The sequence below is a fragment of the Struthio camelus genome, chromosome 15, assembly GCF_040807025.1.
Source record: "Struthio camelus isolate bStrCam1 chromosome 15, bStrCam1.hap1, whole genome shotgun sequence".
NCBI lineage: Eukaryota > Metazoa > Chordata > Aves > Struthioniformes > Struthionidae > Struthio > Struthio camelus.
This window is the reverse complement of record NC_090956.1, coordinates 1,337,982-1,364,792: the sequence shown is the minus strand read 5'-3', so window position 1 is coordinate 1,364,792 and position 26,811 is coordinate 1,337,982. Positions and strand designations below refer to the sequence as shown.

Below are 26,811 nucleotides of genomic sequence, written 5' to 3'. Positions count from 1 at the left end.
TCGCCTTTGGGAGGCGGGAGTTGCAGCTGCGCTTCTGCAGAGCGGTCGAGTCCAGGCTTAGACTTCTCTGCATCCAAGCCACAAACATCAAACGCACCATTAAAGGCGATTTGGTCTAAAGCATCCTCCTTCATGTACAGGAACATGAAGGGTTTTTGCTGCATTAGTATGGGGATTAAATCAACCTGTTCCCGTTTAATACAAACAATGCTAAATGATTATCCTGTGTAAGCCGGGAGAATCAGTCTGCATGTTTATGGGGTCCTACATATCAATAACAGATGGTGCATCCGTGCTAACATGAATAAAAGCACAATAGGAAAACAAGAAAATTTAATTTCTGGATGCATGTATTGAAAATACTGAATACGTCATTGTAGTACAGCTCTGTGCAGCTTTACAGACAGGTACATGAAGTAGAAAATCTTTTACGATTCATTAATCGGGCTGAGCTGTTCTGAATTTGGTGTGCATCTGTGCTAAGCTGTGGAAATTGTGGGTTTAACAACAACACTTACATTTAAGGGGGGGGAATGGTGTAAAACAACTGCCAGCGCAAAGCAGCAGGTAAGCAACGAGATTCTGGCGAGGAAAAGCTAATTGGTGAATTAACGTAGACTGTATTTACTGGTGCGGGTGCATGGAGTGTCTGTAAAGCAGAAGAGTCTCTGCAGGCGCAGAGCTGCCTCCCCTCTGCCCCGCGCGGGGTTTGCTAGGATAAACGCGGCAGGTCTGTGTGAGCGTGCTCGAGCTCAGCACTTGAAGGCGACCCAGGAAAAGATTTCTTTTCGTGTTTGCCGAATGCAAACCGAACTCTTTGCAAAGAGAGCCCAACTGCTGAATGAGCTGGCTGGAACGTTTCGGGTTCCCACGCTGCCGGCAGAGCCTTGCTTCGGAGCAGCCTTACTGAGTCACAGGCCCCGTTTTATTATCCGCGCGGAGCGGCGGGATGCCTGGCGCGGCGGCGGGTGGACGGACGGACCCTCCTGGCCGGCTGCGCCTGGGGCCCCCTGCAAGGCCTCGGTGCCTCCGCCCGAACCGCGTGCCCGGGCCGGAGAGCGGAGATGCAGGGCCGGGCACCTGGGAAATCGCTTGCCCGGCTTGCAAAGCCCGGCGGTGCCGCGCCGCCTGCGCGTGGCCGCGTGCCTGGCGCCCCTTGCCAGCAGCCCCGGGGCACCGCAGGCTCTGCTGCCTGGCTGCTCGGACCTACGTGCTTATCCTTGTCGGAAAATACTTGCTTATAAAACCTCTTTTTTTTTTTTTTTATTTTATGGGCTGGGAGCAGGTTCAGCAGAAGGGCTGAGGGGGTCGAGCCGGGAGCCCCGCGTCCCGCGGGAGCCCGCCACCCGGGCAGCGGGAGCGCCGGGCCGTCCCGCGCACCGGCCGCCTCTGCGCCGCTCCGCCGCCGGTGCAGCTGCTCTGCTTTTAATGAAGCGGTGCTTTTGTTGCAGGTGCGCGGCTCGCCTCCTCCTCCTCGCTTGGCCACGTTTTACAGAGCTCTGGAATCTCTCTCTCATCTCCTCTAATACCACACACACAATGCACCAGGATATTAATGTTTGTTCAGCTCCCCGCGCTCCCCGTGGTCAAGTTCACTTTCCTTAGAGAGTCAGGGAAGAGGAGGAGTTTAGGTGATAAACAATATTAATGGACTGTTTGCTCCTTTTTTCTCCAAATTGATTCTTTCATTAGAAAAACATCTCCTGCCTGTGCCGTGGCCGTTCCAGGGAAGCGGGGCTTCTGCTCCTGGGAAAGCTGCTGAGGGTACATTGTTCGTCTTAAACGGGCAATGGCCTTTAAATTACTTCTGCAGCTGCCGAGAAGTTTGCTACCAAGCCCGGTTTTCCTGTCCACTAAGCAGCTTTACTTGCATCCCGCTCCCCCGTTACAGCCAGCTGCTGAGACTGCAGCAGCGCCGGCAGCTCTACCACCGCACTAACGTTATTTCTCGGTGAACCGATTGCATTGCCGGAGGGAAGAGGGTTTCCATCCCAGCCCGTGCTCGTGGAGTAGGGCCCGGGCTGTTTGTGACCTTCTGCAGTCTGTTGTCCCAAGTAATTGCCAGCTTTCCCTGTATCCAGAGCTGCCCCTGCTCCTCGCTCTGTCCTCTGCTTCGAGCATGCAGAGGCAAGGGGAGCCGCTTGCATTTCCCGGCCCTGACGTAGGGCTTCCCAAGGGCCGGGCTCGCCTGCGTGCAGCCTGCCCTGCATCATGGGGACTTGGGCTTCTGCTGCCCCCTTTCCCAGGCGGTTTGCGAAGGAGCTTGGCACTTTGTGAATCCCTGTTTCTTCTTTTTCTCTCCCCAAGCTCATGACCAAGCACCCTGCCAAGCGGCTGGGATGTGGCCCAGAAGGAGAGCGGGACATCAAGGAGCACGCGTTCTTCCGGTATATCGACTGGGATAAGCTCGAGCGCAAAGAGATTCAACCTCCCTTCAAGCCCAAGGCTGTAAGTTTGCTTGTATTAAGTGTTTCCCCTCCCTCGCTCTCCCACCCACCTGTTCTCTCTTGCACATTTGCTCCCACTCACGGTCGTGGGTGCACACGCACACCAGCATATGGGCAGATGCTACTCTTCGTTCCCGCAGTGGGGATGTCTCATTTATTTGATCTATTTAGGAGATTGCTTGTCCATAAATCTGGCACATGTCAAACAACAATCATGGAAGAATATCTCATACTGCCTCTTGGGCACTTTGTCTTCTCCTCAGACTTGCAGGAGTAGAAACACCACGTGTTTAGATCAAAGATGCAATTGCATTATGATACCTGTCAATTTGTTATACCATGGGTCAGTCTTTCTGGATTTTTTCCTCCCCTCCTTCTTAAGCTGAACAGGTCTTTGTTTATCAAAGCTGTATTTTAACATCTAGCTCAGCAACCTAGTCTGTTTGAATTGGTAATAAAGCTATATTTCACTCAACAGTTTCTCTCCAAGGCAAACTCGTGGAAGGCTGGAGCCTGATGTGTGTGAGTGCGAAAATGGAGAGGAGCTCTGCAATAAGGAGAACAAGGGTTTTCTGCCTTACATCTGCATTTCTTTAAAATGGGTTTTACCGGTGAGGGAGATGCTGTATGTGCTGGGGAGTGCAGGGAACATGGAGCACATGGCTGTGAAGGGGAGGCTAGCTGCCAGCAGTGAGATTGAGTGGGGGGATGAATAGTCTGAAAGTTGTTCCTCAAAAAAACCAGCAGTGCTTGACTACTCGCTGGTCCAGCGCCTTTGCGGTGGCATCTGTGTGCGATTCCTTGAGCAGTGCATGGGATGGGCACGGCCTGGACCACAAAGTGGGTTTCACTGCCCAGCGCGGGTGTGGTGAAGGAGTGTCAGGACACTGGCCTGCACATCGCAGTGCGCCGGCTCCCTGGCACAGCCCTCAGCGAGCAGCCAGGCTGCGTTTCCCTGCCTGCAGGCTCCCGGCCCTTCCCAAGGAGGATGCACAGGCAGCCGTGACCACGGAGGCTCAGAGACGGGGAAACATCTCCCTGGTTTTCTCCATCTCTCTTTGCCACTGCTGGGACTGACGGCCAGAGCCGTGTCCGAGCCCCTCCGCAGCGGTCTAGGTCAGTAAGGCATGAGCTCATCCATCTCCCGCACCCGTTAGCTGTTGTGCCCCAGCTTGGGCACTGATGCTTTACAGGGAATCATGAATCCAAAGTTCAATCCGATTCACATGGCTGATAATATTTGTCCCCGGTGATCAAGGTGGGGACACACTGCTTGCTCTCTTAATCCATCGTTCTGGATCATAACTCAAAGATCAGAGAGGTTGCATGTATTTAACTGAGTTTTTCCCGGCCCCACTGCCTATAAACCTTGGACACATCTGCTTTTCCCCTGCTTTTCCAGTGAACGTGTTCTTTTGAAGGGATCCCCTTCAGTGCTTGGAAGAACTCTGCTTGCAGAGAAAAGATACAGTGGGAGCCCATTTCGTGTTGTGTTTGACTCTCTTAGCTCTCCTCTGAACGCCACTGTGCTCCAGCAGCCTTGTCCCTTCTGCAGCTCCTTGCTTGGCTGATCACACGTGAACAAACCGCCCGTTAGCTGGGCCTCGCGGGAGCCGCGGCAGCCTCCTCCTCCTCCTCCCTCTCGCCGTGCGGTGTGGATGAGCGAGCGGCTGCCGCCCGCGACCAGCCGTGGGAGGTCCGGTCCTCTGCCCAGGTCTGACAGAGCTGCCTCTTGAGTTATCCCACTGTTTAGGGACACCAGGAGCACTCTGGTTTTTCACCCCATATTTTAATTTCACGATTCTAAAATTGCAGATAAATATTTTTACAAGCTTCACTCCGGCACAGCGATGCCTTGGCAGGAAGCTAAGGGGCTGCTGTGCTCAGAGCCTTGCGCTTGTGCCCCCACGGCCCAGGAGTTGCTGCTGTGTCCTGTGATCTTGGGCTGCGCTCTGTATGAGCAAAGAGGAAAAAGTCCCGTCTCCCTGCCTGTGTCAGAGACGCTGAGGTCCAGGGAGCTGGTAGGCAGTTCGTGATGGTTACCGTGGAGGTCTGAACTGCTGCCTGCTTTACTCGCCCTGAGCAGGGATGGGATCGTCAAGTCACAGGCCACGGAGGCAAGGTGTTACTGGGAAGGCATTAACTTTAATATTAAAGTAAAACAGTGCAAAAGTCTTTAGAGGCTGTTTGTACGCATCATGATTTGATTGCTTCAGATGGGATCCAGCTGTTGTAGAAAAGATGCTCAGAAATGAGAGGAGAGGTGAGTCCGTGAGCGCTAGCCCGGGCGAGAAGGCTGCTGCCCGCGGGGAAGGTGCTGGGCAGACTGTGCGACCGGCCGTGCTGCTCCAGGCTACGGCTGGAAGTCAGCAGCAAGCACAGCACCGCCACGTCCGAGTCTTTTTCTTATTTGGTGAGAGTCCATTTCTCCTGGAACCTCTAACTACTGGGTTTTTTCCTCACCTCTGGGTTCATTTCCTAATGAAACTCCTGCTAACTCTCTCCTCTGCTGTCTGCCGTTTCCTTCCTGAGCCAGATATGCAGATATACTGTTTGCCATGTGCTAAAACGTAGTGTTATTTGTTGTTTGTTTGTTTGTTTTTACAGTTAAAAAGTTGAATTCTGTCAAAACACTTTCTTACTGTTTTCATGTTTAAAATATGCAAATTTTGTCCTGCTTTAAATGTCTTATTTCTTTAAAAATCCTTTTGATCACCGACCTTGGAACAGAGGATGGTAAGCTATTATCTGTTGCTTTTCACCTAACAGCTGGTGTTGGGAAAAATTTTAACGTTTGATAGGACAGGAAGATTAACAGAAAGGTAGGTGCAGTTGATGTAGGATTTAGGTAGGATTAAGACAACTCAGGTACCTGCTGATAGCTGATATTTCAGCAGCTCTGCCTCTGTGCTGAAAAATACTGCTCCTTTCATGCCATCTGTGAGAGCAGATCAGAGCAGCACAGAAATGAAAATCTGGGTTTGTGCAACTTTAAAATGTCTTTGAGATGGGTCACGAGGAAGGGCTTTGCTGGCCGTTTCTCACCTCCAGCCGGTCATGCAGGGGCTCTGGCGCCTGCTCCCTTTTCTCTCTTGTGTGCAGTGAAACGTGCCAGCATAGCTCTTTACTGCAGCTGAAATCTTTCCTTTTTAAACTGGCTGCTATAAAGATGAGGCTGTGAGGAGCTGTTTGTAAGTTAAGATTTTAGAATATGGAATAGTTTGCAAATGTTGTGGGCTCGGTATCTGTTCACAAGATGCACAAAACCTTCCTCTCCTCGAGCGCTTCGCAGTGCCTGAACAGTTCAGCCAGCTGAACGCAAATTAGAGGTTAGCAGAGATCAGTTCAAATCATCTTAGGCACCACGTCATCAAGTTTTGCATATCAGAAAGTATCATAAATTAATATTTGCTCATTGTTCAAGTACCATAACATCTTCTGTTGCACATAAGACTCTTGTGGCCAGGCTGGTCCTGGAAACCAGAGCGTGGAAGTGGGGAGCGCCCGGCTCCGCGGCTCTGCGCTGGGCGCTCCTGGGCGGGCGCTGCCTCTCCCCGGCGCGACGGTCCCTCTCTGCGCGCAGCTCCCTGCACAACCAGCTTTGCTAGTTCTCTCCTGTGCGGCACCCACAACTTTTTTGCCTCGTTCTCTTAATTTTGTAACGAATCTGCAGATAGTGAGCCTGGATGCAAGTGAAGGCTTTCTTTGCCTTCCCAGTATCTAGCTGGCAGCAAGGGCTTTGCATCGCTTCTCAGAAAACTCCTTAGTTTTAAACCAATGGCAAAACGGACTGTTCAGCCCTCTGCCTGACTTGAGTGTTACATAGACTGAGCTGAAAATAAATTCCCATGATCTTGTGTGTTGGGTCATGGCACATATTTGATTAACCTTTATCACAGAGATGGTAACAAGACAGATTGAGCTCTGGGTTGTCTTTGGTGTGCAGAAACTCAGCGGTTTTGACACGGGGCTGTGCTTGGCTGCTCCTAGGTTTCTTATGTGCATGACAATCCCGTGCATGGATCTGCATTTACCCTGGGAAGTGTATTTACACTTGCATATGTTCTCTGTCTCTCGTTGAGATAATTATTGGTTTTGGTATCTAATTACTCCTTTACTTTACATAAAGACTAGTGATTGGAAAAGTCTCCGCATTTTGAAAGCATTGAATTCACATGCAGAGCTCAGGATTGCTCACAACAGGACAGTGGTTTAAAAATTGCTTTTAATCTAATAATTTTTAATTGCATAAATTAGAGTTTCCTGTAATTCCTTTGAATTAATTGGTAGTGGAACGCCATTTATAGAGCGGGTTTCGGAAGAATTCTGGTTCTCTTGCACGTGCATTTTTGTAGCTTTAGTTTCAGTCTTTGAGATGAGCTCAGGTGTTTGTGTCAGCGACCTCCTAATGCGAGAAGATTTCAGGGACTGGCGGGGGCCGGCGGCGGGCGGGAGCGTGCCAGCCTGCGGTGGGGCTGCGCGCGAGGAAGGTGTCTCTGCTGCAGTCCATTAGGTTCAGTAGCTGAGCGCGGTGGAAATCCCAGGGCGCTGAATGTGTTAAGGTTAAACATCCCTCCTGAAAGTCGAGTCAAGATTTCCTCTGGTAGCCAGTATATTGGGAAGAAACTTGTTTTTGTTGGTATGAGAGGCATGAAAGCAAGGATCCTACACCAAGAAACGTTTCAGTAACTGCTTCTAGCCTTGCATAAAACGAGGATTAACATGTGCTCAAGCATGCTGAATTGGGGTCTGTGATCGTTAACCAGACGCTTACGACCTAGCAGCGTGCCATCGTTCCCCCTTCCTCCCCACCCAAGCAAAAAGACCCCTAGTGTGCTCCCACTGTCAGGCAGTGAGCCAGATTTCCCTAAACATGAGTCTTCTATTTCCAGAAATATTTAAGAGCCATAATCCTTCCTCAAGTGGCAAAGAGCCAGATTTTTAATGCAAAGCAGCAGCAGCACAAGGAACATTACAATTTCCCACGAGATGCCTATCTCCCTCTGAAACATCCCGCAGCTCCTTTCTGCATGAGCACCTTTGGAAATCTGACCCCAAGTCAGTTTTTACAATTAAACTGTATTTTAAATATTAGCTTTTATCTTTTTGCTCCAGACAGAGGATTACATACTTTAATCCCGTACTCACTTTAGAAGCTCCCAGCCTTAATGGGGCATTGGTCACTGAATTCATTGCAGCCGTTGGTCTGCGGAGCTGAGATTTGCATTGTCTTTTTAATTGCTGGGGACGTTACGAACCCTTCTCCTTGCACTCCCCTTTCAGCCCAGCGCAGAGCCCCTCTGGAGGCTGGAGAGGCGCCGTCAGAAGTGCCCAGCTCCCGGACGGGCTTGTCAGCCCTGGACCTCCCTCTCGCACGTGAGACCGGGAGACGTGCAGGGAGCCTGGTTCCTCCGGCAGGGCACGGCTTTCACCTCTCCTGCCGCTTGCGTCATTCCCAAATGCCGCATGGACAACCTCAACCCGCAGTCCTGGGTATTGCTTTATTTTCCCCAGCCTCTTATTCTGCACAAAGAGGCTTCCCGAGGGGCGCAGTGGGAGCGCGAGAAGGTCGGGCCGAGGAGGGCGAGAGGCTGCCGTGCTCATTAAGCCTCTGCTCGCCGCACGTCCCTGTGCACCAGGTAGCTCCTCCATCTGCAGAGCGCAGTGGGCCGGGAAGCGGCCGCACTGTCCTACCTCACTGCAGAAGGCTCCCGAGCGCTCTGAAAGGGAGAAAAACCAGGGAACAGCTGTGACATTTGGCAATTCCAGCCAGTGCTTGCCTACTTGCTTGTAGCTGTAGTATATATTATTTGCACAGAAGTGTAGACAGAAGAGTGAGGTGAATTAGTACTAAAGGCCCTTTTCTAAATCTCTTTCAGAATAGCTCTCGCTTGGGTGGCAGCTCCCAGCGGGCGCTCGCGGGTCAGCCGATGCCGCTCACCCTCCTCCTGCTTGCGGCGCCCTCCTTGCGCGCTGCGTCTCGCTGGGCAGGGCAGCAGCTGGCGAAATTGTGAAATCAGTCGAGTTTGCACAGTTCAGCCCAGCTGAGGGTCTTCCCTGATTAGAGTGAGCTAAAGAGAAAAAGAGCTGGGGACATGACCCGCAAAAAGGGAGTTACGCGCCAGCTCCATGTGCACGCTTGGGAGATCGCCCTGCGAGCCCAAAGGGCTTGTGGCTGTAGCAGCTGCCTAGGCCAAAAACGGAGGAAACGAGGGCATGTTCAACCCACCGCTTCTCCTCGTCTTTGAGAATAGAGAAGACTCTGTCTCCGCACGAAAAGAGCCATCCTCGGCTTTTTATGATCTTTGATTGCATCTCGGAGATCAATGGAAAATATTTTATTATGCCTTTTGTCTCTATTTGAAATCAAGCTAGAAACTGATAAAATAAAAAGGCTATCTTCTAAGCTGACAGTTTTATTTCTGCAGCTGCAAAAAAGCCGTTCTGTGCCGGCTATAAATATTAGACAGGACACGTTGGGGATTTATGTAAGATAAATTCCCACCCTCCCCCTTTCACCGTTCAGGATGGAGTGATGCCTGTACATTAATATAGTACTAAAATGAGGCGGATTTTTCACAACATGGCTTTAGATAAATGTAAAAATTCGTACAGGATGTCTCCCTTCCTTTAAAGAGGAGCTTAATTTTAGAAACTGTAAAAGATGGTGCTCCTGCAGATAGCAACCATTTGCAGGCTGGAGCAGTGTGAGTCCTCCTTCCTCTCTCTTGCCATGAACGCAGGCTGGACCTTGCTTCTGAAATGCCGGCAGTGTTGGTCCTTGGCCCCTGGAAAAAAATAATTGCTGAGTTTCCAATTGCCAAGTTAATTGGCTGCAGTGTTGGTTGGGACCAGGTCAAGAGGTGGTGCCCCAAGGGCTGTCACGGGCCTGCCCCGGCAGCACCGCCTTGCTGCGAGCTGCCCCCCAGCCTCGAGGGGCGGCTGGAGCCATCCTCGTGGCTCATCTGCACAGTGGATAGAGGTTGAATTTGGTTCCACAAAGAACTTGGACTCTGGAGGCAGAGCACAGGTATAAAATGCGTGGTGCAGCATCTCTCCAAGGTCATTTCAGCTATTGTTGCCTTAACAAGGCAGCGCAGATGCATGGTAACAGCCTTGAAACTTTGTGTTTGGGGTTGCATGTGGCTTCCATAAACCCAGAGCCAATTTCCAGCTCTTATAGTATTTATTTGGTCCATGTGAAAGCTCTGAAAGAGGGTATGCTATTTTGGTTTATTGACTGGGCAGCGTTCTTATACATGGGAAAAGAAAGTCTGTAGGAGTAAACCAACTCTTCCCCTAGCTGGACATCAAATACTATAGACAGAAGCAACCTGAAAAAATTTCCATCCAAATAGTCTAACTTTCTAACGCTATGGTGAGAATTATTCCTTGCCAATATACATATTAAAAATGCATTTGTACCTTTTATCCCAATAACTGGAAGCACTTCACAAGGATTAGTTTTTAAATCTTTATGATGGGTTTTGGGTCTTTTGATATATTTTTTTTAAGACAGCTCATTTCTTTGTAGCAAAAACAAGGCTGGTGCTGTCAGACATTTCACATGTGAACTGCCTTGCGTCTCTTCACCAAGTTCTCATGAAGCTAATGGGCAATGACAGCTATATTTTCAAAGCCTTGTAAATCTTTAACTGTATATTGGGAGTTGATAGAATCTGCAGGTGAGCTGCTGCTTATTAGCAGGTAAACTCTGCTATGTTGTGCATTACTGCACCGATAACCTTAAGCATTGCAGACTTTCTCAGTTGTCTTGCTGATAGTTTTATTTTATTTCACTGCTAAGAGGGAAGACTAGTGACAGCATGGCCTAGAAAAGCCCATGTCTCTGTTTCATGGTTTTAGCTTCCAGGCTTCGTGGAACTGGCGACTTCATTTCTGTGAATTTATTTTCTATTTTGACGCTAATATGATGGCTTTCAGGCTGATGCTAACATGTCCTACATCTAAGCCTTCCTTTTGCAAGAATCTAAAGCTGTACTTGGCTGCATGGTCTGGAGTAGTGACCAGCTCTTCCTAAAGAAACTGAAGCTGTGATAGATTTTGTTCAAATTCTTCATTTAGGGAATTGTCAGCTCATCAGGAGATAACCTTGCGATTTCATTGCCTTAGTTTCTGGACATCTACAAACTTTCTAGCTATCTTGCTGCATTAGAGAGGGGGTTATCTTTCAGTATTTGAACCTTCTGGAAATAAATTGTGTTATCGAAGCAATCCCCTTAAATGCTTCTCCAGACTAGACCCTCAGGGCTTTCGCTGCACCGGCACCTCTGTCCCAGGCGTGCAGCTCGGGTGCGCTTTCCACACTGCTCCCAGTGCAGCGGAGACGGCAGGCTGGGATCAGGCATCAGCTGCACGCTGGGGACAGGGGTACAGCTGGACTAGCTGAGAGGGGAAATAACCGAGAGGCCAATGTTTTTTCACTTCTGAATGTCGTGTCAAGAATCCACCTGCCCAGGGCATGGACATATCCCAGGCAGTTTGCATCCACCCATTGCTCCCAGGAGCAAAGTATTCAGTAGGAAAGAGGTGGGGAATTGCCTTGGGCTGGGGTCCAAAGAGCAGTCAGGGATCGGTAAGGCAGAAGAACTTGGGCTGTTTAAAGAGAGCAGCCAAGAAGCCACATGTCTACCGGTCTGGGCGTTTTACCTGTGTCTTGCTTATCCATTTCCTGACTGGGGTTTTGTTTCGGGTTTTTGTTCTGGGCTGCAAGTCTTCTGGTGCAGGGACTGTTACCCTCTTGGGAGAGATCCTCTTTCATTTTGGGCTCTGTGCTTTAAATCAGGGATTTCCAAAAAGTTGTTCCTGGAGGGCCATGATGTGGAAGGCCACTCCACATTCGTGAGCAGAAGCCTGACAAATCCAGACTGGAAATGGGCTGTTGGCTCAAGACATGGACTTACAAACCATGAGCGAGGCGCAGTGATGGGGAAGGTGGGCTCCCAGGCTGGACAGGCAGGCTTCCAGCATTGCTTTAGCTAGAGTTAAAATCAGCTCAAACATTATCCGTTGAACTTTTCAGAGATTTGAGGATAATAAGTGTCTCACTTGGTTGCTATAAGAACATAATAAGAGCTGCCAAAAGAACACGACATTGGAGGGCTGACGGGTGTTTGCGTTGGCTTCCCTGAAACCTCCTCTCTGGCAGAGCAAGGAACTGGGGAATGTTGACGTGTACATGTATTTGTCTTTAATATTTTATTATATTCTGATGTTTATTAAAAATGTAAATCTGTTTCCTCAGCAAAGGAAAGTTAAATACCAGGAAAAATTGTCGCAGCACTTGAAGCATGTGTTCTCCATGGGGAAATGGAAGGAGAAAAGAGAAATGAGGGATTGAGAGGTGCTGGCTTGTGCAGCTCTGCTCAGGAAGTAGAGCCAGGAGAGCATTGTTTGTGTGGCAGCTCCGATAAGAGAGAGAGTTCACCAACCGTTAAAACAAAACCATTAACTGCGGTTCATGCAGGATGTGACATGCATGTGATAGGTAGTAATTGAGCACAATTTGTAACTGTGTCATTTCCTAATGGACCAGTAGGAATTCCCACATACTGCTGCAGTAACCCAGTATCCACCTGGTATTAGTTACTGCTGTTATATTAAATAATCACTTGCAGCACCTGTAGCTGTAGGACCCTTTGTTTTGATTGCAAAGAAAATTAAATAAAGCGTTTGGCACGTCTCCCTGCTCCTGCCTCTCCCTTTCGCTGCAGAGGCTGCGAACAGCCAGCCCCGTCCTCAGCGGCGGCCCCGGCCACTCGCTCCCGCGGCCGAGGAGCGATGCGGGCTGGCTCCAGGTGAGGTCTGGCTCTCGCAGATGGTGCTCAGGCCCCATGTTTTCCTCCTCCCTGGCGTCACGCCAGCCAGCGCGGTGGTCGCCGGTGGCCAGGACCCTTTGGGGGTCTCTCGTCTACCTTTGCTGGCTGGAGGAGGAGCGCTCTGGTCCTCTCGGGCTCTTCCCCACCTGCGGCAGGGATTATTAGCTGTCTTCAGGGGCAAGAGAGAAAAGCGCGTTTCGGAGGTGAGACGTGCCGCCGCGTGGGTGTTGGGAAGCCACAGGGCACGTGCTCGGGTAGATCCGATCCTCCTCCGCTGCACGGAGCCAGCAGTCGGTCCTGCTGCCAGGCTGCCTTGTCCAAGCAGTGCTGGGTGCCCGAGCGGACCATCGGGGTCTAACAAGCGTGTTGGAAAGGGACGGAGCAGACCGGGAATTTTCCAGTAGCACAACCACGTGGCCTGCATTAAGCATTCAGCCAGCTGTGATTTCCAGGAGGAGCTCTGCCGAGGGCGAGCGGCCCTCTCCTTGAACAGGAGCAAGGAGAATCGTCTGAGCAGTCCAGGCATGGCCAAAACTTCCAGTTCCTGGGTAAGGAAGGGTGACGAAGAACAGATGTGTATATGGGTGAAACCCTAGGTGTCTGTCAAAGGAGGAACTGCTCTGTGCATGGTGCAGCCTGAGCCAAGGTACAGTATCGCATGTAGACAGGGAAACGACAGCAAGTAATTGCCCTCCCATCTCATTCCTCTCCTGCAATTACTTGCCATGCTGCAGCCAGAGGGTTTTTGTCAGTCTCTGGCTATTCCATGAGAAAACATCGCCTTACAATTAACAAAATTCATAAGTGTTTTGCACCTTTTTCTTTTCTGTCATTTGCTGCATTGTAATAATCTGCTTTGCAAGGTGTGAATGGGAGGGGATTGCTGCAGACCGCATCCGTTTGCTTTGTTTCTCCACCCACCATACGTTCTTTTTTTCCCCTCTCATAGTGTGGACGCAATGCTGAAAACTTCGACCGGTTTTTCACTCGCCATCCACCCGTCTTAACACCTCCCGACCAGGAAGTCATCAGGAACATTGACCAGTCAGAATTCGAAGGATTTTCCTTTGTTAACTCTGAGTTTTTTAAACCTGAAGCCAAGAGCTAAGTAGCTGTGTAGATCTCATTCCTGCATCTTTATCATCCAGTCCCAACTGCTGTTGTGGTGACATTTTCCATTGCAAAAGTTGCATTCATGGTTTTTCTTTAGTAATAATACTAGAGTGACCATATTTCAAAGCCAGAAGTGTCTTCACGTAATTTGGGGCATGCTGAATGGTAGGTGATATGCAGTAAGTACCACAAATATGTTTTTATCAAATTTTACTTGTAGCAAATGAAAACAATTTATTGGCTAACAGAGGTTGAATGGAGTGAGCGTCTGGCTGCACTCAGGTCCAGGCCGTGACAATTAGGAGAAATCTCTTAACCGTGTGCTTTGGTTCCTGCTCTTCCCTTTTTCTAGTCTTTTAGTATAATCATGCACATTTCATCTGTAGCCTTCTCAGCTTTAGTGGCAAGCAAGTGATTTTTATTAAACTTTTCCCTATAACGTAGATGTGCATCCTGCGGTGCAGGTGCCTCTAGCTAAGCCTGTAGGCTCCTCATGCAACCAAGCGGTTTATCAGGAGACGTGCGACAGAGAGTCTTGCTTCTTGTGCAGTCCTAACGTACCGTTTGTTTAAACCCACTACAGAACCTCATGCCTCCGTGAGACTTGTACTTGCTCGTATTTGGTCAGGTGCAGTTTTTCTTTGCTGGGTCTTTCAGAGCAGTAATAAATTATTAAGGAAGCCAGGTCTGCTGTTTACATAGATTTCTCCTGATTGTGCAGTTTCTAAGTAGCGTTTTTTATCAAGAGAAACATATCCAGTTATAAACAGGAAATTTGAAAGAACTGTGGTAAATGCTTTCAAATCCATGGTCACCCTAGTAAATATCACACAAGATTGTTTTTCATATCAAAACTTTTTCTTTTTTTCAAATGCCAAAGCAATTGAGTTTGTTACTTGCGCTTTAAATGTGTCAAAAATGATATTAACACAAATGAGATGCTATTTAACATTGGACAGTATTGTGATTTCTGATATGAAGCTTGTAAAGAAATCTGTTTTAACTGGTATTCCTACTTAAAAAAGAATTGCCGCTAGGTATTTAAGTTGCCTAAGTTCTGTTTCTGGCATCCAAGAAAAGGTTCCCGGAAGGCTGCAGATCTCTTGGAACCGTAACAATCGGATGGCTTCCTTTTCTACTGTTCTGCAGTGTTCGTGGGCTGTCACTTTGTATCAATCTGCTTTCAGTTGTAACGTGCCAATTTTTTCCCCAATACCGATCATGAAATAAAAAGTAAGAAATCATTGTCAAAGAAACCCCGCGTTTATTTGTGGACGATGCATTTCTGCGGGCTGCGAGACGCCAGGAGCGCCGAGGGCCGGGGCTGCAGCGCGCCGAGGGCTGGACGCTGCTGCGGACGTCGCCTCCAACCGCGTCCCGGCACAGCGGCCCGCCGGACCCTCCGTCCCCCCGACTGTCCCCAAAGCAGCGCGCAAGGCGCCGGAGGCGTCTTCCCAGCAGGAAGCCGCGGCTGAGGTCGCGTGTCCTCGCCGCCGCCCCGCTCGCCCTCCCGGCCGGGGAAAGGGATCCGGCATCTCTGTCCTCGCTTGCAGGAAGAAGGATTTGGAGAAGGATTTGGACGTCTTGCGCGGAGACGTTGGCGGGACGCGCTGGAAGCTGCGGTCGCGACCACCTCTGGGAGGCGGCGAGCGGCGTGCCGGCCGTGAGCCGGCCGCTCTCCAGCGAGCAGCCGGCCCTTGGCCGCTTCAGCTAAACGGCGTCGCAGGAGAGGCGGGAGCGGCGGACGGGCCCGGCGCGGCGGCGGCGGCGGCATCCCCCCCGCTCCGGCCCTGGACCCTGGTGCGGGTTGACGTGGCCGCCTGGGACCGGGGAGCAGTTCGGCTTCCCTCCGGGGGCAGGAGGGGGCCCGGGGCCGGTGCACGCGCCGCCTCCTGCGCTCTCCCTCGCGCTTGGACCGACGCTGTCTTTCGCCGAAGTCCATCTCACGCCGGTGCCCCGACTGCTCCGCTCGTCCCGCGGCGGAGGCGCAGCGGGCCGAGCCCGGAGGTGCCACCGGGACGGGACGGGACGGGACCTCGCTCCACGGCACGGCCGCGTCCTGGCTCCTTTCTCCAGCTCCCTCTCTGCTCTTCGGGCTCCATCGTCGCCCTCCTCCCCACCTCGTCTCCTCTGCGCCGCCCTCGGCTCTTTCCCGTCTCGCCGGGACCCTTCCTGCGGAGAGCGGCGTCTCCCGGAGGACGGTGGCGGAGGCGCCGTCGTGACATGGTGCTGCCGGCCGGGGACGCCCGGGCGTCCTGCCGCGGTGCCGCGGGCAGAAGCGCCGCGGCGCGGGGACGGCGTAGCGCTGGGATGCGGCAGCCGCGGTAGGACGCGCCGCGCTGAGGAGCAGCCGCGCTGAAGACTGGGTGCTGGCAGTCCGTCTTGCTTCAAGCATCACATAACACGCTGCCGGTCCCCCGCCGTCGGGCTGCCCTGCTGCTCGCGGGCAGCCTTGCCGCTCCGCAGGCGCAGGTCTTCCCTCCCCGGGCTTTCTTGGCTGATGACGGGTGCTGGGTGCTGGGTGCTGGTGCGGTGCCTGCAGGCGCCCCGGTGCAGCCCCGGCGCTGCAAAGCCCTGCAGCCACGGGCAGAGGAGGGCTGCGGCAGCCCGCGGTACAGGAGCCGCCTGGCTTTTCTCACTGGCGGGGTCGGCAGCGCCAAGAGCGGCAGGTTGTCAGCCTTGGATGTAGCTGCTAAGTTGGTCTTTTTATGAAATCAAGCTTATAAAAGGTTGCATACGTGGGCTCTTCACTCGAGTTTGGGGTTTTGAAGCGTTGTATGTTTTATATATGCAACCCTGGAGCAAATCACATCCTCATCTCACGTCAAATCGATAAAACACTGTGTCGAGCAATACCATATCATAGCGTAGTTGAAAAATAATCAGGCAAAGCAAAAGGAGCTTTTACAGATGATTATTTTGTGCAAATTTTGAAATTGTACTGAATGTTTACTTCCGTTTTGAGGCATGTTGCTTCCTCCAGGCTCTTTTCTTAGTGTGTATCGCAAATCTGTGTGCGCAGCGCTGGTCGTGCATGGCGGGAGCTGTCCCCTCGTTGCTCTCTCGCAGCGGCCGGGCGCGCCGCGTCCCTCCGTGGCGTCCCGTACTCTCGTCACGTCCCTTCACTTCTGTGGCTGTGTGTTTAAGGGGAGTCAGACAAACGTCCCCCTGTTCTCGCACGTGGTGCTGGGTTGCTCTTGCCGTACAGGGCCGCAGGGGAGCGTTTGGCTGGAGCGCAGCCGGTGCGGTTAGAGGCGAAGGCAGAGAGGACGCGCGCGGCGCCTGGGGAGAGCGCGGCGCCCGGGCCCGCTCGTGCGCGCTCCCCGTTTGCTGCGTTTAACTCTGTGCTTTCCGTTTAACAGAAGGACAAACGAGACACTTCCAACTTCGACAAAGAGTTCACCCGGCAGCCCGTGGAGCTCACGCCCACCGACAAACTCTTCATCATGAACCTGGACCAGAACGAGTTTGCTGGATTCTCCTATACTAACCCCGAATTTGTCATTAATGTCTAGAGCCGGGGCGGGCGCTGCCCGCCGCCTGCAGTCAGCAACGTCCGATCGCCCTGTAAATACCAACACTCGTCTTCCGGGATTAGCAGTGCATACATACATATCCTCATCGAAACCGTGGCGACCGCTTGTTTTAGGAGGCCTCCATATGTATGTGTCACTTGCTAGCTTGGTCTCTCTAGCTGGGGATGTCGGGGGCTTGGGTTAGCAGTCAGTGGTACTTCTAGGAGCTCTCGCTGGTGGTGACTAATAGAATTTTTAAACAGAAATACACCAAATTGCTACAGTCTTTGTAATTTTTGAAATCAGATGCTGAGATTCCAGTGAACTTAGTTATTCACAAGTTGTTTCCCTTGAATGCTAAGCATGGTTGATATTTTAAGCAGTTGTGCTGAAGCTTGCAATGACTGTGAACTTGTCTTAGAAGAGCCTTTTGTTCAAGACATGGATACGTTTGATCAGTGTGGAAAAGTCTGCTTATAGACATATTTTTAAATGCATTGTATATACAGTCAGATTGGCTCACTGAAGCTGTCTTCCTCTTTAGCCTACTGTAAACGTGTGCATTTCAGTACATTTTCTCCTATTACTCAGGCATTAAGACTACAAAATGACTTTCATTTCCAGTTCTTGTAAATCAGAGCAAATCTTTTTCTAAGTGAAAGGTGGGAATTTTTTTTTTTAACATCTGGAACAGTTTGCAGTTTTGATATACTATGTCAGCACGCTCATAAATCTTTCTCCTGTTTTTCACAGACACTGTCAAAATTTAACAGCTCTGTAAAGGATATTAATGTTCTACCAAAACAAAACACCTTTATAGTCTCGGTTTACAGTTTAGCAACCGAAAATATGCCCGCTACAAAAGGGCTGTACTGAGGGCTATTTCTAAAGGAAACTTTTATACTTTACACCCTCTGCTATTATCTTGAAGGCTCAAAATCATGAATTTTACAGACATCTTGATTTACCTGATTTTAGTCCAAATTCCTGGGGATATTACTCCATAATCCAGGACCTTCTGCATCGTTTCAGAAGTGCAGAATCAGGAATATTCCAGCTGATGTTTTTAGCGAGCGGTTTGGCTGCGCGTGTAGCAGCCGGGCGGTAACGGCCGAGCGAAGGCGAGAGGGCGGGCGGGCGCCGGGGCTGCTGAGCGGTGCGCGCGGGTGCACCCTTCCTGTTGGCTGCAGCCGAGCGCCGGCCTCTGTGCAGCCGCGGCTGCTATTGCTCTCTCGCTCCGCGTGAGTTTGGTTGGTTTGCAAAAAAAAAAAAAAAAAAAAAAAAAGCATGCATATATTTTTTGAAACAGTACCAATTGTAATGTAAATACACATTGCTTCATGAGTATAGGGAAAAATGGGGGTGGAATTTTATGAATCATACCGAATCCTATAGACGAAATCCTGGTTTGTAGAACTTTTATAAACATCGAACTCTACCTTTTGAAATTCTTTTTTTTTTCTTTTAATGATTCATTAAGGACAAAAGGCTGCTAGAAGCCAGCAGCTAACGTGACACCCGCTGGGTTCGTGCCACCCAGAGGTGCGGGCAGCCCGGGCGCTCTTGGCCCGTCCTTGCCTCCAAGGCAGGCAGCGCCTGGTGCGTGTTGGAGCGCGTGGGCTGTGTCCGCGGTCTCAGGTACTCGCCTGGGCTCGAGGAGACAAAACAAAACACAGAAAAACTGCAAATTGTGCCAGATTGATAAGGGGGGGTTGCGGGAAACTTCACATCAGACTAAGACCAGAGGAAACTTGAGTTTGACTTAATTTTGGATAAGAGTGCTTGTAACTCCCGCATACGTTTCAGGAGACGTCTCACCATCTTCTGCAGACCACAGTTGATGTTCAGAGCATGTATGTGACTGTAACTTTCAAATCTGTTGCTGCAGAATTAGTATTACTTAAATGGTGAATGTTTTTAATTTCCGTATCTTCAGATCTGAGTACGCTCCCACGGTCTGTCTAATACTGGAGTATTGTAACGTATCTTCTGTCGAGAAGGGCACCATGGAGCCGCGGCTGTGATGTACTACACGGGGACTGCCGCAGAGGGAGTTGTGTCTTGTTGTGTTTGGGACTTCTGTGTATATCTTGGAGTGACACTTGTGCATGAAGTGGGATTTGCTCAAACGCTGAGCAACCCAGGCAGCATCTCTCGTAGGAAGCTCCTGGGACGCCCGTCCTGCAAACAGAGGTCTGTTTAACTTTGCCCGTGAGAGCGGGTGTCAACATGACATGAGTGACATGTATGCACATCTTTGATAGCTGCAGGATTAAGATCCATGCTCCTGGGAGAGCTTAGCAAAGGCTAGATCGCAAGCCCGGGTAGGTTTAGGGGCCATTGCCTCGTGCAGGCCCCTGCCTCGAGCTGCTGCGTTTCTGACGGTGCCCCTACGGCTGCTTGCAAAACACCTGTTTCAAGGTTTACTTCCAGATAACCTATTTCCCCCGTGGAGGGACATAAAATGGAACATGCCCGGCCGCTGAGCCGGGTACGAACTCTTCCCGGGAGGGACAAGGTGGCAATGGTTGGCGCTCTCTTTACCCTAATTGGATGATGTAAACTTTCCTATGAGGTGGGAGAAGCAGTGCTTTCGGAAGACGGCCAGAGCCTGGCTGTCTGGTGCTGGATGAAGCCCGGTGAAAGGAAACCTTCGCGCGAGCAGCGGGGCAGGTCAGGACGAGGCGACAGCGCCCGGGTGCTCGGCAGGCAGAGGAGCCGGCTCAGCCCGCGGCCGCGCAGGGAGGAGAGGTCGCCCCGGGGCTCGCGGGGGCACCCCGGCGGCCCTCGGAAATTTTGCCGAAGAAAAGGGAGGAGGAGAGCGGCTGTTTGCCCGGGTGCTGCGTGTTGCTGCGGACGGGTCCGGGGAGGCGCTCGGACGCGGCGCGGGGGCCGACGGCGCGGGCGCAGCGGCGGTGCAGCCTTCCCCTCCCCAGCCCGGCCGGTGCAGCCCACTCCCTCCCTCTTGGCCTGCTGCACAATAGTTTGTGCTCAGAAAAGCGCCCGTTGCAGAGAGGTTGGCTTTGGTCTCGAGAAAGAACGGCTCCGAGAGGGTGGAGGGGGGAAGTTTGGCTTTGCGGCGCAGCCCGGCGGGCGCTGCAGCGCGGCCGCGGGGCCAACGGGGACCGAAGGGCCGGGAGAAGGGACGTGCCTCAGGCCAGGAGCTGGGCTAGGGCCGGCTCGCGGGTCTCGCCGTCCCCCAGGCGTGCTGCTGGGACCGCAGACAGGCGCGGGTAGGGGGGTTTTTTGGAAAGCCTGATGGGCTGGGGCGCTGCTGCGGTGCGCTCGCTGGTTGGGCTACGACCAGTGCCACCGCGGGCGTTACGTGGTTGGAGCCTGGGCCGGGGGGGCAGCGTGGCCCGAGCGGGGTGCTCCCCCCGCGCCACGCGGACGCGCCCCCGGTGGGGTGGGACGCCCTCCGCACGTGGCAAGGGCGACCTGCTGCCGCTGCTGTCGTCTTCCCCCGGCTGGACACCTGAGCAGCTTCCTTCTCTTGCCAGGAGAGCCGTCGCAGTAGTCACTTATCCATTTAAGCTCTCCAATAACTGAACGCCAGTTTGCATGGTGGCGAGCCCATACGGGTGGCCTCAAAGATGGGAAGAGCAGAGAGGGCAGCAGATATGCTCTGATGATCGTTGGTCCCAGGAACTGGGATGCGAATGGAGAACTAGGGCGATCTTTAGCGCAGCGGGCAAGGCTATAGCTGTTCAGAGGCTGGGCTCACATCTGGAGCGTGGACCAACTCAGACAAGTGCTGCGGCTTCTCTGCTTTGCAGCAGCAGGTGTGTCACTGAGCCTGCAAGAGCCAAGGGCGCAACAAGCATCTTGCTCCATGCATGGAAGTGTCATCCAAGCTGTTTATTTCTGATCACGTTCAAACTGGCAATTAAAAACCAAGTTAAAAAAAAAATGAAACTGTTTATTGTTGATCAGTTTGTGTTTGTGAATTTGATTTCACCTGCAAGTATTTGATGACTTTTCTACATCCTAGACTACCTGCTGTGTGTTTGTCAAAGGATTCTCATAAAGACCTCCTTTTAGATGGGCATATACTCTTTATTCTATTTGCTGCATGTACGAGAAAATAAAATATATAATTTTAAAGAAACCCTGTGAGCTTGACTTCCTTTGCCGGCGCGACTGGCGTGAGCGGGGAGAGCCCGTGGACGTGCCACGGCATCCCCGGTAATTGGCAGCTGTTTCTGGCTGCGGGCTCCTGCCCGGCCACCCTGAGGGGACCCTGCTGAGTCCTATTACAGCAGCAGATGCTGAAATGTCGCAGCTTTTCTGCAGAAAAGATGCACTATCCATACAGCTGGGGTACATTGACAAGCGGAGCCTGGGCTGGAAGGCAGGTCCAGAACGGGAAACCGGCAGCCACAGCCACGGCTGCTCTTAAGGGTCTGTATAGACCAGGGAGGGGGGAGGTATTGGTTGTTTTAGATCTTCAATTAATTGCTCATTAAGATGAGTTAATTAACACTATTGCAGCTGCTCTTTCAACCACTCCACGACCATTTGTTCCTAGGCATCGCGCAGCTCGCTGGGACCACGGAGGTAAGCTGGCTGGCGCATGGGAGGTTGCGTGCTGTGGAGGACCCTGCGCAGGCATTTAGCCTGCTGGCTGCGTGCGGAGAATTGCACTGGAAGCAGCTCAGCCGGCAGAAATCCCGGCAAAGCCACAGAGGGGAGGAGGCGAGCCGGCGGTTTCTCTCCCATCCCGAGGGCTGCTGGTCTCCGGGCGGCCCTGGGGACCGGCAAGGCCCCCCCCAGCCACGGCTGCGGGAGGGCTCCCGGCTCCAGAGCTTCCCTCCAGCCCCACGGTGGAGTAGGTGGGAGCGAGGCCGTGCACGGGATCTGCACCGCGTCCAGCCAGCTCCGGGCTGGGGACAGGCTGGGTCCCCGGGGTGGCGCACGGCTCGCAGAGCCCCGGGGCAGCGGCCCCCTCCCCTGCGCGGGCCCCGCCGGCTGCCTCCCGGCAGAGGCTTGGAGGAACACGCAGGTCTCCTGGTGCTGAACTTAATTTGCTGCTTTTATTTTTATTTATTTATTTATTTATTTGCACGGGCTCTTGAGTGATGCTGGTGGAGGAAAGAGCAGGACCATTAGGGCGATCGGAGGCTCGCTCCCGGTCGGGGTGAAACTCCTGCCGTGCCGAGAGCTGCTCAGCTCAGGGCGCTTTGAACCGGCCAGGACACGGCCCTTGCGCGGATAGCTGCACGGGGGGGAGGCGTCAGAGCTGCTTTTCTCCACCAAGGAAACCTCCGTCCTCGTGGAGGCCAGACCCGCGGCGTAGCTCACCGCGAGCTCCTGCGCGGCGCCGCGGCCGCCCCCGGAGGAGATCCTGCCCGTCTGGGGCCGTTCCTCCTGCCGGGAGCCCCGCTGCCGGGGGGCGCAGCCGAGCTCCTTGGCCCGCGGAGCCGGAGCAGCCGGGGCCCCGCTCGCCGCTGCCCCCCGCCCCGGCGGCACGTGCCGCGAGCGCTGCCGTGGCTGCTGCGGCCTTCCTCCAGCCCGGGGGCGAGGCGGCCCCGCGTCCGCCCTCGCCCGGCGAGGGGAGCAGCCAGGCGCTCACGGGGCGGCGGAGCGTGCCGGGCGCCGGGCCGGGGCCTCTCCCGGGCCGCCGGAGGACGAAGGGCGGCGGGCGCCCGGGCCGACGCCGGCGGGCACCCGTGCCGGGGCGAAGGCGGGTTCAGCGAGGGAGCCGGCCGCGGCGGAGCGAGCGCGGGAAAGCCGGTGCAGCTGCTCGCGGCGGCCGCTCCCGATCGCCGGTTATTCAGGCTCCTGCAAAGGAAACGTTTGGTTTTGTGACGCTTCCCTTAATTACGGGCGCTAATGACAAAACCATTGTGACAAATGACTCAGCTTCTGATAGTGAAGTTAATTAATTCTGAAGTTAGCGTCTCTGTTTGGAGTAGCTGGAAAAACCCGCTGGCGGCGGCGGCGGCTGACGCGGCGCAGCAGGGGCAGCCAAAATGCGAGCGCCTGCAAGGTGCCGGGGCAAAGCCGGCCCGGCGGCGAGGGGACGGGGCGCCCGGGGCGGGGGGCGGCCCCCTCCCGCGCCGCCCCGGCCCTCGGACGAACACGGCCTCCCCAGCGGCTGCACGAGTGACCAGAAGCAGCTCGGCCCCCGCCTCTGACCTTCCCGACCGTCTCCCTGGGGCCATCTTCCATCTCTTTCACCTGCCCTACCATCCCGTTCACCTCGTTATTCGCTTTCCCCTTCTCCTTCCAAGAACTTAAATCAAATCGATTGAAGTGCGGTGCGCTGGGGCAGCAGCAAACCCTTCCCGGGGGCACGAACGCGCTCTTCGGCCCCTCTGCGGTCTTTTATTCCTGCTGCGGCACCGTCGCGCCGCCGCCGCGCGCCCCGGCTCCGCGGCAAGGGAAGGGGCTGGGGAAGGGGCTCCCTCGGCCTCCGCCGAGCAGCAGCCGGGCCAGGAGCCTCGCCGCCGGCGGGTGCGCTGCGAGCGCCGGTTTCGACCCGTGTTCGCACGTCAGTCCCCTCCTAGGGGGGGGACGGACTCGTCGCCCTCTTTCCAGGAACGGGGCCGGCGGCGCGGGAGCCTCGCGCCCGGCAGCCGCCGGCCACCTCTGCCCTGCTGCTCTCGCAGCCTCTCCCAGTGCCGGCAGCAAAGCGGGCTCCAGCTCCCTGCTGACGCCGGGATTACTTCGGACGACGTACCCCGCGCCGCCTCGCCGAGCTGAATGCGACAGAGCCTTCATCGCCGGATTTGGAAGGGCAAAGCCTAGCAGATCTTGGCTTAGGACGTTTTGGCCTGCGAGGACAGCTTCTCCCGCCCGGCCTGCGACGTCCGGGCAGCGGGGGCTGCGCCCGCTGTTTCTCCTTCGCCCGGCTGGGAAGGGTGCTGGCCGGCGGCCCCGGCGCGCGGGGGCGGCCAGAGCGGCGGTAGCAAGGGCGAGCGGAGCCAGGGCCGCCCGGGCCGGCACGAGCCCAAGCCCAAGCCCGGACTGTGATTCCGGTTGAGCTTGGTTGACAGCTTTGATCCGTTTCCTTGTTGAAAGCCTAGGAAACGGCGCACGTGCACCGCGCGCACACCTACACGCTCCGTGCTAAAATAACACACTTCAGGCTGCAAAACCCCCCAGCCGCGATGCGCGCGCAGCCCCTGCCGGGGGGCGAGCTGGCCTGGCACCCTCCGCCGGGGCCGGGGGGGCGCAGCTCCCCGCCGGGCTCTGCCCAGGCTGCCGGCGGCGGGAGGGGGCCGACGGCAGGAAGGGAGCGTGCGGCGTCCCGGATCGGCGGCCGCCCCGGCACCTGCGTCCTTCCCCGCATCTTGCCCCCAGCCAGCTGCGTGGTGTGTGTATATATGTGTACATATATATATCTCTGTGTGTGTGTGTGTGTGTGCGCGTGCATATATACACACACACATGCACACATATATATATATATAAAAAAAATAAAACTGTGTCTCTCAGATAGGGTCTCCAAATTACCGAACGCTTTTGACCTCAATCAGAGTGTGTCTCTGCCCCATCTGCACGAGGGGACCTGTCGGTCGCCCCTCAGCTCACCCAGGACTTCAGCAATCCGGGCGGAAATGCTGGACGAGCACGAGAAGATGCTGCACTCGGGAGCGAGCCCGCGTCTGCCTCGTGCCAGGGTCTGAACCGCGACCGTAAGCAAGGCCGCGGGCCCTTAACCGAGTGGGAGGCTAAAAGAGAGCGCTGAGCAGCTGCGCAGTGGGTCCGGCCTGGGCACGGCGTGCGGCAGGGCGCTGGGCGAGAAACGAGCGCCTTGTTGCAATTAAAATGATGCCTGATGAATATGCATGAAGAAAGTGATTTAAGGTTGCGAAGGCTACTTCATCTTCACGCTTTTTGACTGCGCAGTGCCTGATTTTGGTAACCTGAATAATTTTCTTTTTGTGCATCTTGGGAATAAATAACTAGTATTTACATGTATGTGCATACAGACGATCAGTGTGGAAGTACACGCTATCAGGTAAATCATCTGCCTTCCTATCTTGCACGTAACCCCTGAAAAGCTATTAGTCTAAGAGGTGGATATGCTATAGGGCTTATTTGAAAGGTCGCATGAGTCATAAGCCCATCCAACTGGCAGCAAAAATGTTTGCGAGCGATGAGATAGCAGAGAGGCAGAGCGAGAGTTTTAACTAGTGTCAAATAATTAAGGCGTACGACATGGCAGATGCTCCGAGAGCCAGCCTCTGGGTACCGGCAGGCTCCTTCGCTTTGGGTCTGTAACCGCACTGGCGCAGGCGATAAAACCGCTCCTCCGGGCAAGCCGTGTGTGCGGGCAGTGCGTACGCAGGGTGTGCGCAGGCTGTGGGTGCAGGCTGTGTGCGCGTGTGTGCAGGCTGTGTGCGCGTGTGCGCAGGCTGTGTGTGCAGGCTGTGTGCGCGTGTGTGTGTGCAGGCTGTGTGCGCGTGTGCGCAGGCTGTGTGCGCGTGTGTGTGTGCAGGCTGTGTGCGCGTGTGCGCAGGCTGTGTGTGCAGGCTGTGTGCGCGTGTGTGTGTGCAGGCTGTGTGCGCGTGTGCGCAGGCTGTGTGCGCGTGTGTGCAGGCTGTGTGCACGTGTGCGTGTGCAGGCTGTGTGTGCAGGCTGTGTGCGCGTGTGTGTGTGCAGGCTGTGTGCGCGTGTGTGTGTGCAGGCTGTGTGCGCGTGTGCGCAGGCTGTGTGTGCAGGCTGTGTGCGCGTGTGTGTGTGCAGGCTGTGTGCGCGTGTGCGCAGGCTGTGTGCGCGTGTGTGCAGGCTGTGTGCACGTGTGCGTGTGCAGGCTGTGTGTGCAGGCTGTGTGCGCGTGCGTGTGTGCAGGCTGTGTGCACGTGTGTGCAGGCTGTGTGCACGTGTGTGTGTGCAGGCTGTGTGCGCGTGTGTGTGTGCAGGCTGTGTGCACGTGTGCACGTGCAGGCTGTGTGCGCGTGTGTGCAGGCTGTGTGCGCGTGTGCAGGCTGCGTGTGCGTGTGCAGGCTGTGTGCGTGTGCATGCAGTCCATGTGCACATGTGTGCATGCAGGCTGTGTGCATGTGCGTGCATGTGTGTGTGTGTGCGCTGGACGTGCCCAGCATGGTGCTGCCGCAGCCCCGGGCTGTGCGGGTGCAGGGCTGGGCCCCTGCGAGCCCCCCGCGACCCCGATACCAGCCAGGGGGCTCAGGGCCAGGCCGGGTGCGCAGCCGAGCCGGGCTGCGGCCGGGGCTGCCCCGCCGGCGGGGGCTCCGCTAGCCCGGCCAGGTCCCGGCTCCGCGGGGCTCCTCCGACCCGTCACCGCAGCCCCCGGCCCGGTCTCGGCATCTCGGGGGCCCCCTCCGTCCCCCCTCCGCCAGCTCCTCGGGTCCCCCCGACCCCCTCCCCGGCGCGGTGCCCCAGCGCGGTGCGCGGTGCCCGGCCCCCCCCGGCCCCCCTCCGCCAGTTCCCCAGCGCGGTGCCCGGTGCCCGGCCCCCCCGTCGGTCCCCGGTTCCCTCCGACCCCCTTCCCGGTGCGGTGCCCGGTGCCGGGCCCCCCCCGTGGGTGCCCGGTTCCCCCCCACCCCCTCCTTGGCACGGTGCCCCCCGGCGGTCCCCGGTTCCCCCGACCCCCTCCCCAGCGGGGTGCGCGGTGCCGGCCCCCCCACCGCGGGTCCCGCCCCCGCCGGGAGCGGCTCAGCCCCCCCCACCGCCCCCACCGCCTGCGGGCGCCGCTCGGCAGCCCGGCCCGGCCCGCCCCCCCCCGCCCCCGCCGCCGCCCCCGCCGCCGCCGCCGCCGCCCCCCCGCCGATGCCTTGGCCGGGCGGCGCGGGGGCCGCGCGGAGACGCGCGCCGCGCTGCCCGCCGCCGCCGCTCGGCGGAGCCGCTCCGCGCCCCGCGGGCCATGCTGGCCGGGCGCCCGGGGGCTGCGCGGCCCCGCGCCTCGCCGCCGCCGCCGCTGCTGCCGCC

The 26,811-nt window shown here is 55.0% G+C and overlaps 1 protein-coding gene across 3 annotated transcripts in view; it reads left to right on the top strand.

Annotated features, from left to right (window-relative positions):
• The window catches only part of PRKCB (protein kinase C beta), a 149,210-nt gene extending 128,187 nt beyond the window's left edge, over positions 1-21,023 (top strand). For 2 of the 3 annotated variants that reach the window (XM_068908157.1, XM_068908159.1), the window contains 2 exons: positions 2,308-2,448; positions 13,236-14,655. In XM_068908157.1, coding sequence (XP_068764258.1) covers positions 2,308-2,448; positions 13,236-13,394 — 300 coding nt within the window. In that variant the 3' untranslated portion in view covers positions 13,395-14,655. Of the gene's footprint in view, positions 1-2,307; positions 2,449-13,235; positions 14,656-16,761 lie in introns of those variants that run through there. The other variant, XM_068908158.1, reaches the window with a different exon arrangement.
• Positions 21,024-26,811: the final 5,788 nt, after the last annotated feature.